This window comes from Numenius arquata, chromosome 2 (assembly GCF_964106895.1).
Source record: "Numenius arquata chromosome 2, bNumArq3.hap1.1, whole genome shotgun sequence".
NCBI classification, from domain to species: Eukaryota; Metazoa; Chordata; class Aves; order Charadriiformes; family Scolopacidae; genus Numenius; species Numenius arquata.
This window is the reverse complement of record NC_133577.1, coordinates 53373945-53385111: the sequence shown is the minus strand read 5'-3', so window position 1 is coordinate 53385111 and position 11167 is coordinate 53373945. Positions and strand designations below refer to the sequence as shown.

General features: G+C 67.2%; 2 protein-coding genes across 2 annotated transcripts; both read right to left on the bottom strand.

Moving 5' to 3' along the window:
• Nucleotides 1-864: 864 nt before the first annotated feature.
• GNMT (glycine N-methyltransferase) lies at nt 865-3386 on the bottom strand. The gene is made up of 6 exons (XM_074165227.1): nt 3106-3386; nt 2812-2939; nt 2299-2412; nt 1589-1731; nt 1292-1413; nt 865-1203 (listed from the first exon to the last, which is right to left on the bottom strand). Exons 1-6 carry the CDS (start codon nt 3309-3311, stop codon nt 1032-1034), a joined length of 885 nt encoding a protein of 294 aa, XP_074021328.1. The 5' UTR covers nt 3312-3386; the 3' UTR covers nt 865-1031.
• Nucleotides 3387-3830: 444 nt separating this feature from the next.
• On the bottom strand, nt 3831-10440 carry CNPY3 (canopy FGF signaling regulator 3). The gene is made up of 7 exons (XM_074165217.1): nt 10389-10440; nt 9420-9731; nt 5583-5706; nt 5224-5320; nt 4669-4791; nt 4383-4500; nt 3831-4269 (listed from the first exon to the last, which is right to left on the bottom strand). The coding sequence occupies exons 1-7, from the start codon at nt 10438-10440 to the stop codon at nt 4058-4060; spliced, it is 1038 nt and encodes a 345-aa protein (XP_074021318.1). The 3' UTR covers nt 3831-4057.
• Between the last annotated feature and the right edge of the window lie 727 nt (nt 10441-11167).

Sequence of the window (11167 nt, the reverse complement as noted above, 5' to 3'; positions counted from 1 at the left end):
AAGTGCAGAACCTGGCACTTGCCCTTGTTGAAACTCATACCATGGATTTTGGCCCAATGCTCCAATCTATCTAGGTCTCTCTGTAGAGCTTCCCTATCCTCCTGGGAATCAACACTCCTGCTTAACTTGGTGTCATCTGCGAACTTGCTGATGATATACCCTATGTCCTTGCTCGAGGCCTGTGTGGCAGCCAGCTGGCCGCCAGCTGCCTCTGCCAGCTCCCCGCGCTTGCTCGTGGGCACGTTAAACCAAGAGGTCCAAGGGGTCGTTGCTCCCAGACACTGACACACACCCCCCCCCCCCTCCCCCCGAGACTGCCACCAGGTCACCTCCCTGAGCCAAGGGTTGGGTGGCTGTGGAGGACCGGCTTCCCATCCCTGCCAAGGCTGGTTCTCCAGCCAGCTGCAGGCGTTCCTCCACCAAGCCCCGGCTGATAGGTGCCTCCAGCCCTGTTGCTCTCGCTCCGGCACCCGAGCGTGTTCAGGCAGAGCTGGCCCTGACCACGTCTGTCTGGTCACCACCTCCTTCCCCAGGGCGGGCAAGGAGGGAGCTGCAGCCACAGCAAAAGCACTGCTGGCGGGGGGGTGTGTGTGTGTACCTGCACCCACCCAGGAGCCTGCTCACCCTTGGGGAGCCCTGAACCCCCACACCACACCACATCCATGACTGGCACCTGTGGGGGTTGTTGAGGGTGGGGGTGTGAGGCTGTGCCTGCACCCACCCCATGCGCCTCCTTCTCCCCCCCCCCCCCCCCCCCCCCCAAGGCTGTGCACATCTTTCCCTGGGGGGTCCTGAGGTGGCTGCGGCCCTTCTCCTTGCCCCGTACCCTATCCGTACACGGACACAAGGACCATGGGCTCCAGTGTAGCTCTCAAGAGTGGTCTTAATTAATGGGAGGGGGTTCCAAGGCGGCTCTCAGCAATGTCCCCAGCCCCTCGCTTGTCCCCGGAGCCGCTCGCAGCTCTCAGCCACCACAGTCCCCGACTCCGCAGCCCGCTCCCCCCCCCTTACCCCCCCCCCCCCCAACCCCCTCAAGCTGTCTTCTTCACGACGTGGATGAAGTAGCAGGGGACGTGGGCCTGCCCCGGCGTGTAGGGCTGGAAGTCGCCCAGGACGCTGTGCTGGCACTTTCCCTGGAAGGCGCCTTTCAGCAGGGCCGTGAAGGCCTCCAGCCGGTGTGGGTAGTAGGACAGCCGAAACTTGCTGCAAGGAGGCAACCACGATGAGATTTTTGGGGGGTGGGGGGGTGTGTCAGCCACCCCCACGGCCCCCCCCCGTGGCCCCATCTCACCTCATCTCCGGGGCTGCCCCAGCCTCAGTGGGGGGGACCTGCACCGTGTAGTCCAGGGTCACCATGTGCGCCTTGTTGTTCACCAGCAGCACCGAGGTGGTGATGTCTTTGGTCAAATCACTCTGGGGACCAACAGGAGGTCGGCTGTGGCCTGCGGGGACTCGGTAGCCCCCCTCCGCCCCCAGCCTGGGCACAGCCCTGCTTCTCGCCCCGCCTGGCCCCCTCGGGGCAAGGTGGGGGGGCTGAGGGTTGGGGCAGAGGGGAGTGGGATGGGGCAAGGTCCCCCAACCAACCCACCTTGTAGTAGATGTTCTTGCCAGGTGGCGCGCAGCCCGTGGCCAGGATGTGATCGTAGTTGCGATGGTCGATGACCAGGACGCCGCCGGGCCGCACCATGCTGGCGATGTTTCTCAGGGCCAGCTTGTGGTCACTCTGGTCCCCTGGGGAGGAAACCGTGGTATCCCCAGGCACTGGCTGCACCCTGTGGCACAGCCCGTGGAGGCGGGGGGGGGGGCCTCATCTCGCTCACACAGACACACACACAGAGCTGCCCCCACCATCCCCCCCCCACCTCAACCCCGGTCTCAGCTTGAAGAACCCACAGCCCCACCCATGGTATGAGCTCAGGCACGTTCTCAGCCTCACTGGGGCAGAGCACGCCACGTGGGGAGCCCACCACCCAGCTTGTGGCACAAGTCTGGGTGTGTCGCCAGCCTTGCCAGAGATGTGACATAGATGCACACAGCTCTGTCCACCAACCATGAGACCCAGGGGCCCCACTCATGCCATGAAATGGGGCACGTTCTCAGCCTCCCTGGAGACATGCCATAATGCAGCAACGCCACCAGGTGTAATCCGCTGCCCCACTTATGGCATGAGCTAGGGCACGTTCTCAGCCTGCTGGGAGACGTGGTGCACATGTGCATAAGTAACACATCCACCCCCTCCTCCCCTTCTCCCCCCCTCCCCCCACCATTTCCTTCCCTCCTCCTCCCGTCCCAACTCACCTTTGAAGTCAGGCAGGTGCGCGAAGGAGTTGCCCAGGCAGATGACCGCATCAAACCCGTCCCCTGGCTTCTCCAGGTCCTTCTCCAGCGTGAGCCAGTTGGCCTCCTCGATGACTGCAGTACAGGTGAGCGGATGAGGGCAGGGACACCCCACCGACCCAACAACCTCCCCTGCATGCAAGACCCCCTCCCCCCCTTCTCCCCACCCCCAACCCCAGCGTCACCCAGCCCTTCCTTGGCTCCTGCGGGTGCTGGATCAGCCCTGGGGCCAGCAGGAAGGTGAGGGCCAGGGCCTAGGCTTGCCGAGCAGCTGGTGCTGCCAGGTCCCTGCAGCAAGGCCACCTGGCCAGCGGCACCCACGCGAGGGGCTGAGGATGGGACACGAGGGGCTCAGGGCAGAGCACACACACACACACACCCCTCCCCCCCAAAAAAAAAAGGCCGGGGTTGGGTGTCGGTCTCCGCATGGCCCTCCCGGCCCCCATACCCCACACACACACACACACCCCGCACCCCATCGGTCGAAGGGCTCCTCCTTGCGCCGCTCCCAGCGCTCCTTCAGCGCGTACTTGAGCATCTTGTCGCTGGCGTCGACGCTGGTCACCTGGAAGCCCTCCTCGAGCAGCATGATGGAGTCCACCCTGGGGACACGGCTGTCAGCGGGGCCGGGGGCAGCTCACGGGGGGCCCGGGGGATTGGGGGAGGTGGGGGCTACGGGGACAGCGGGTTCCAGGGTAACCTCGGGGAGGGGGGGGGGTGTGGGGTGTGTAGCTGGGAGGCGGGCGGGCGCGGGGCGCGGTGCCTCACCCGGTGCCGCAGGCCACGTCGAGGACGGAGCGGCAGCGGTGCTGGCGGAGCAGCGCCAGGAGCCAGCTGCGGTACTCGGCCGTGCGGCCCCGCGTGTCCCCGATGTACAGCTGCCACACGCGGGCCGCCCGCCCGTCCGCGTACTGGTCCGGCAGCCCCTCCGCCGCCACCCCAAGCGACCGCGTCCGGTACACGCTGTCCACCATCCCGCCGACGCGCACCGACACCGGACGCGGCCCCGCTCCGGCCTCACTCTGCGCCGCGGCCCCGCCACCGCCGCCCACGCCGCCGCCCCGCCTCCCGCCACCGCCCACGCCCCGCCCACGCCGCCCCGCCAATCACCGCCGCCCCTCCGCCAATCACCGCCCCCGCCCCGCCGGCCCACCTCCTCCCCCTGCGCATCTGCCAATCAGCGCTCTCGCCACGCCCCCTTCTCTCCCTCCCCGCCACGCCCCCTTCTCTCCCTCCCCGCCACGCCCCCTTCTCTCCCTCCCCGCCACGCCCCCTTCTCTCCCTCCCCGCCACGCCACGCCACGCCCCCGGGTTTTGGCGCGCCGGCGCGGGCGGAGCGCGGGGTCACGGTCCCGCCGCCGGCCCGGAGCCGGGGAGGGGGCAGCCCCGCATCAGCCGTCCCCACCATGGGGCCGGGTCGGGCGGCAACAAAGCCCCCCCCGCCTCCCCGGGCAGCAGCAGGGGGGGAAGGAGTGCCGGCAGCGGCGGCGGTTCCGGGGAAAAACGTCTTTATTTACAGTCTGGGGAGCCGGCGGCGGGGGCAGCACCCACGGCCCCGCCGTAGCCGCAGCCCCCAAGCGGGCCCGGGTGGGCAGCTCCGTGCCACCACCACCACCCCCCCTCCAACACCCCCAACCCGTGCTCGCAGGCTCACACCTCGGGGTCGCTCACGCCGCGACACAAGTCCCTTTTTTCCTTTGGTAGCGGGGGGCTGCGGGGTCTACAGCTCGTCGGCCGGGCTGTGGGTGAGTGGAGCCTCCTCCTGCACCCCGCTCTCCTCCAGGGCCTCCCCGGCCACCGGGAGGCTGGCACCTCCCTCGCTCTCATCCTTCCGGACTTTCTTCTTCTTCTTCCCGCTCTTTTTCTTGTTCTGCTTCTCCCCGACACTTGCCAAGTCACCCTTCTTGCCGGTCCACTTCTCTGCCAGGCAGCCTTGGGGAGAAGGGCAGAGGGAGCCCTGAGGGAGAAGCGGGGCTCCCCGTAGCCCGGCGGGGCTCCCCAGCACACCCACCCTGCCCCCTGAACTTAGAGCAGCCGGGACTTACTTGTGTCCTTCCCTTTTAGCACGTGGTTGGCGCAGAGGAACTGGGAGAGGTCCTCTGTCTGGTGGTGCCTGTACCAGTCCTCAATCACGTCTTCGTACTCCTCCACCAGCACGTCGCACTAGGGCAGAGAGGAGAGCCTTTCTCCAGCCACACGCCCACCAGGACAGCAGGTCCTGCCGGCCACCCCTCTTCCCAGCAGCGCACCCCCCCCAAGACCCTCCCCTGTGCTCCAGCCCACAAGGCCACGGCGGCCACCAAAGGCCAATCCCCCCCCAGCATCGGGTACCTGCTTTTTGAGGTCAGCCACCTCAGCAGAGGTCTCGTTCCACAGCTCGTAGGGGATGTCCATCACCACCTTGACACCCTTGTGCACCAGGTTGTGCAGGGTCTCGAACGTCTCCGACATTCCCTGGGGGAGCAGCACCACCCGCTGAAGCTGTGCTCCTCCCGCTGGCCTCCCCGTCCCCCCCCTCCCAGCACGACCCTGAGCTCAGGGCTCAGGGACACGGGTACGTGCAAGCCACCCAAAATCAGGGTCCCCGGGCATCAGCTCTACCAGGAGGGGGGTTCAAGTGGCAGCGAGTTCCCCTCTGCAAACCCGCCCCCCAAAACAACAGAAAGACATGGGCCAGGCATGACAGCCCCTGGGTCCCTCCGCGCAGGCGAGGGTTTGCCTAACACTGCCCCCCCCCAACACAAGGAGAGCACCCCAGACCTGACTTGGGGGGCAGCACGGCCTTGCATGCTGGGGACTGGCAGGGGATCCAGGGGGTGGGAAGGATGAACCCCCACTGGCGCCCCGATGGTGCAGAGAGCAGGGGGACTGGAGGATAGCCCTCACCTTTGCAAACCTGTTACTGCCGCTCCTCTCCTTGTGCAGGTTGTAATCCAACAGCCGCTTGCAGATGTTCTCCGTCACCTCGATTAACCGGATGTCCCTGCATGGAGAGGAAGGAGGGCTCAGGCTCGGCGCTGCCCCCCCCGCCCCGAGAATAACCGGGGCACAGGGGGGGAGCCTCAGCCCAGCCGGTGCGATGGGGGAGCTCTCTGTGGCTCCCCAAGCAGAAAGGGCAACCCCCGGCTGCCCTGTCCTGCCCACCCCACCAGCCCTGGCACAGCTTAAGTTCTCTCAAGAGGCTCTGCCCGCAGGCTCCCCGAAGCCCCCTGCAGCAGGAGACCACCCATCCCACTCTCACTTACGACTGCGTGTACTTGACGGCAGAGCTCTTCCCGTCCAGGAAGCCATACTTGGTGTCGATCACCTCCTTGGTCTTGCCAGTCTCCTCGAAAGCGGATTTCAGCTCCACCGCCACATACTTGCACACTGCGGGGAAGGAAAGCACAGGCGGGTGAGGGGGTTTCGCGAGACAGCAGCAGGAACACGCTCCAGGAGTCGGGCACAACTAGAGCCGTCGTGAGCAGAAAAACAGACGCCTCGGCCGTTCAAAGAAACAACTGGGAACGGCTCAGCTGATTCCACCAGAGGCCCCTTGAAGCAGGAACGCACAAACCAGCAGCTTCGCTGTAAGCACGTCCACGCAGCCAGCTGCTGCGGCACAGCTGGGAAGGCAGACGGCAGCAGTTCTGCCTCCAGGTCGCCCCAACAGCCCCCGCTTCGCAGCCACCACAGTCTCTGCCTCCGCACCGCAAGCTGCTCCCTTCCTCCTAGGAGAAGGTGGGATCTTTTCACAAGGCAGACCCCGGCACGGCTCACGGCTCCTCCTCGCGACACCAGCACAGCACAGCCCATCCTGGGGACAGGGGGGCTGCGCTGGGGGAGCGAGAGGCTGGCAGGGCTCAGCAGTCCAGGTGGTGGGACAAGATGCTGGCTACGGACTGTGTCACCGCAGGAGGGGCCACCAGCTCCAGCAACACCGCGCTTGGGGCGCTGCCTGCAGCACAGACCCCAGCACCAGCAGCTTTATAACACAGCGCGTGATTTCTTTTACAAAACTTGGAAACCCAAACTTTTATTTCTTCTGGGACAAAGAGTCCGACGGAACTATAGAAACAGAGAGCAGAAGAAAAATATCTCAGGGGTTTAACAAGTGGAAGTGTGGAGGGATGGAAGCCAGGCACGGTGTGGCCCTTCCTCCCCTGAAGCCAGGGTCCCGGGAAGCTGGAGAAAGCTTTGTCCTGTGCTGTGGGCTCCCGTTTGCCAGAAGCCACCTCTTCTTCAAGCCTGGCTTTGGGAGAAGGGCCAAGCCCAGCAGGAAGTGTCTGACAGCAACGAGGCGCTGCTTCTTCTCCCAGGCAACGATGTGAGCGGAGAGACGATGTGCCGCGGGCAGGAAGAGAGTGAGGTGGCTTCTCCAGGGCTGGCGTGCACGTGCCAAAAAGCCCCGTGCGCACCTCCTGCGCTTTCCTTTCTCTGCTGGGACCGAGAGCTGGAGGTGTCCACAGCGATTTCTTAGGTGCTCCTTCCTGCAGTCCCTTTGGACTCAGGCCTCCAGGACGTCCCTCTCCACACCACACCCGCTGCGGCATCCCCACACGTGCCAGTAGCATTCACTGCTGGGTCCAGTTATCCAGATGCTGCCCATGGCTGTCACCGGGCGCTGGCACAGGTTCCAAGCCTGGGCAGGAAGAGGAGCAGCGGGTGGTCAGTGCTCGCTATGATGCTCCTCTGAGGTTATGCCAGTGCCACGGCATGGCTCAGACATCAGTGTCTCCAGAGCCGCCTTCCCAGCAGGGAAAGCTCTGCAAAGAGCTCCGGAGTTTCACTTCTCCTTTTTCTCTTTGCTGTCAAGCTCCACGTGTCCCTGCACGGCAAAGACAGAGGAAACCACACAGACAGCAATGGCCCGTCATGCCCTGGCCCTGGATTGCCTGTGAAGCCTTTGACTGCTTGCGAATCGAGGGGGCTGCTCAGGGATGAAGCATCGCTGAGGCCGAACTGCGAGCAGCAGAGATGACCGGCCCCAGCTACGAACCGGCAGGCTACCGGTGCCTACTGGAAACAGCAGCGACTGGCCAGCGCGCCCCTAAACCCCTCTCATCTAGGGAAGGACGGAAGGCAGCTGCCAGCAGGGATACACCGTGGGGGACTCCGCTCCGCTGCAGGGGCCCTGGGGGATACTTGCCCCCAGCCAGGCGCACAGCCCCCGCACTCACTCCTCTCCTCCGCCTGCGGGGCTGTGGGGGCGGGCGGAGGGGGAAGCCCACAGTCGGGCCTGTGCGACCCCCGGCAACCCCCCCCGGCCCCAAGTAGCCAGCGGGCGGCAGCCGATCGCCGCCGGGCCCCGACCCCTCCGGCCCCGCTTACCCTCGCACTTGCTGGGCAGCCGTACCCAGTCCGAATCGTCGCCTCTCGCCAGCGCCGCCGCCACCAGCAGTAACGCTGCCGCCGCCGCCGCCATGGCTCCGCTTCCGGGGCCGCGCTTCCGGCAGCGCCTGGCCCGCCCCGCCGGGTAACCATAGCAACCGCGCGGCGCCGACCAATCCCAGCTGCGCGCGTGGCCCGCTCGCCCAATCCCCGCCCGCCCGCCGCCAGCCAATCACAGCCACCTACGGCTGCCCCGCTCCGCCGCCGTAGAAGCGTTTCCGGGTCGTCCCTCGGGGCGCGCACGTGGGTGGCGGCGGGCGCGCACGTGGCCTCGGTCCGGAGGGGCAGGGGGGGACGTGTGTGTGCTCGGGCACCTCCCCCCCACCCCCCTCCCCCGCAGCCCTCCGGGGCCCTCCCTACCCCTGGGATCCCCTCCCGACCCCATAGGGCACTTGGGGGATCCTCCCTCCCCATGGATAATTCGGGCCCCCTTCCCCTCCCCATGGATAATTCGGGGTCCTCTCCCCTCCCCGTGGATAATTCGGCGTCCCCTCACCTCCCCGTGGATAATTCGGGGTCCTCTCCCCATGGATAATTCGGGCCCCCCTCCCCTCCCCATGGATAATTCAGGCCCCGCTCCCCATGGATAATTCGGGCCCCCCTCCCCTCCCCATGGATAATTCAGGCCCCGCTCCCCATGGATAATTCGGGGTCCTCTCCCCTCCCCGTGGATAGTTCGGGCCCCTCTCACCTCCTCGTGGATAATTCGGGCCCCCCTCCCCATGGATAATTCGGAGTCCTCTCCCTGCCCCTGGATAATTCGGGGTCCTTTCCTCCCCCCTCCCAGGCAGTTTGGGGTCCCTGCCACCCACTACAACGTGGCAGCCCCCCTCTCCCCTCTCCCCGCACCCCCACCCCTCCCACCCCAACCCCCCTGGCAGCTCAGGAGGGGTCTCTCCCTCCTCTCCACCCTGGGGAACATTCCAGGTGCCTTCTGCTCCCCCAGGCCAACCCCGGGAGATGACACTCACCACCCCACCCCACCCCCCCACCCCGGGGGTGCGCCTGTGCCCGGGGTGGGGGGGGGCCTCAGCTCTGGGCGAGGAGGATGGAGGTGAGGAGGGCGTCGGAGAGCGCGACCTTCAGCAGCACCACCCGGGCGGCCACCAGCAGGGCTACCGAGGCGTGGGCCGGTGGCACTGCAACAGAAGGGGATGGGGTGATGATGGCCACCCCCACTGCCCCCCCAGCACATCCCCTCCGGCGCCAGGTCAGGGTGGGTAGGGGGGGGTGGGAGGGATAGTATCCCCAAGACTTCAGGCTCAACGGGGCTTCTTGTCACCTTCACGCGTTCCCCGAGAGGAGGCCGGCTCTGACCCACCTTCTCCATCCTTCCATCCAGGTGGAACTTCAAACCCTCCTCCCCCAGCCCCACCGGCCAGCGCCGTGGGCACCCCACCCCAGCCGCCACCCGGCTCCCCCGCCGCTGCCACCCCAGAAGTTTCCTCGCCAGCACCTTTCCCACCTTCCCACCGCCTCCTGGCCTGGGGGCACTCACCGGCCGCCCTGCCGGGACATGGCTCTGCTGTCTCCTCGTTGCCTGTGGGATGAGAGAGCAGCTGGGGTGGTGGTGGCGGCGGTGGTGGTGGCAACAGCTGGAACCCAGGTGCGCAGGGGTGGCCGCAAACCCCTTCCTGCGCCACCGGTTGGGGCAGCAACGTCAGCCCGTGGTGGTGGTGGTGGGGGTCTCCCTGACACCGTGGGGGCCGTACCGGTGATGCGGATGGGGCTGGAGCTGTGGGCCGGGGAGGTCTGGTTGGGCCCCACGTGGCAGGAGAGATCCCCCTTGGCCGGAGGTTCCTCGGGGAGGAGGGCGACGGTGCAGACGGTGCCACCTTCCTCCCGGGAGGCCCCGTAGGCGAAGGACTGCAGGGCGCTGCCGTTCCCACCGGAGATCCAGACGGCGTGGCCGGAGGCGGGGGCCAGCTCGCTCACCACGCAGACCACCAGCCGCCGCCGCTGCCCGGCCACCACCATGCTCAGCGGCGGGGCCATGGTGGGCAGTGGCCCGATGGTCCTGCCAGCTGGGGCAAGGAACGTAGGGGTTAGGGGCGCTGTGTCCCCACCACGTCCCACCTGGGCAACGCTCATCCTTTTGCACTCGGGCTGGATGGCCACCAGCCCGGATGGCGACCAGCCCCCAGATGGTGACCAGCCCCTAGATGGCAACCAGCCCGGATGGTGACCAGCCCCCAGATGGCAACCAGCCTAGATGGCGACCAGCCCCCGGATAGCGACCAGCCTGGATGGCGACCAGTCCCCAGATGGCCCCCAGATGGTGACCAGCCGCTAGCTGGCAACCAGCCTGGATGGCAACCAGCCCCTAGATGGCAACCAGCCCGGATGGCGACCAGCCCCTGGATGGCGACCAGCCTGGATGGCAACCAGCCCAGATGGCGACCAGCCCCCAGATGGTGACCAGCCGCTAGCTGGCAACCAGCCTGGATGGCAACCAGCCCCTAGATGGCAACCAGCCCGGATGGTGACCAGCCCCTGGATGGCGACCAGTCCCCGGATGGCAACCAGCCCCCAGATGGTGACCAGCCCCTAGATGTCAACCAGCCTAGATGGCAACCAGCCCCCGGATGGTGACCAGCCTGGATGGTGACCAGTCCCCGGATGGCAACCAGCCCCCAGATGGCAACCAGCCCTCCCGTCCCTTCCCCGGGGGGGTTACTCACGGGGCAGGAGTGGGAGCAGAGCGGTGGCCAGCAGCACCCAGGCCACCCCCATGGCGACCGGCAGGGCTCTGGACCCCAACCGGCGGGGGCTGCGTTTGCCTGTCACCCAGGGGGGGCTTTGCCCAGGGACGGGGCTGCTCCGCTCCCACCCCCAGCGGTGACACTGTTGTCCCCCGCCCCCTGCAATGGCACCGCCCACACCCCCACCACCACCCCCCCTCCAGCAGCAGTGGTACGGCCCGCCCCGCCCCGCCCCGCCCTCCCGGTGCTACAGCCGCGCCATGGAGGAGGACGGGGACCGGGACCGGGCCCCGCCGCCTTCCTCCTCCTCTTCCTCCTCCTTCGCCGAGGTGCTGCGGCTGGTGCAGAGCGGGCAGGAACCGCCCGGCGTGCGGCGACCCCGCGCCACCCCCACGGGGGACAGTCCCACCGCCTCCCGCGGGCCGCCGCCCGCCAAGCCCTGGGAGAGCCGCCCCCGTCCCGCCGGGCCCTGAGCCCCGGTTTGGGTGGGGGGGGACGACGACAGACACACCCCCCCACCCCCACCCCGGTCCGTCCTTCCCTCCCATCCCCTCAGCCCCCCCCCACTCTACGGCTCTGAAGACAGGTGATGTATAAACGTACAAAATAACTCTTTTTTTTTTTTTTAACCGAGGAGGCGGCGGGGATAGCGCTGCCGGTACCACGGGGGACCGTGGGGGGGGGGGGGGGGGGGGGGGAGAACCGTGGGGGACCGACGGCCTGGAGGGGAGTGGGGGGCTCTGCATGACACGGGTGAG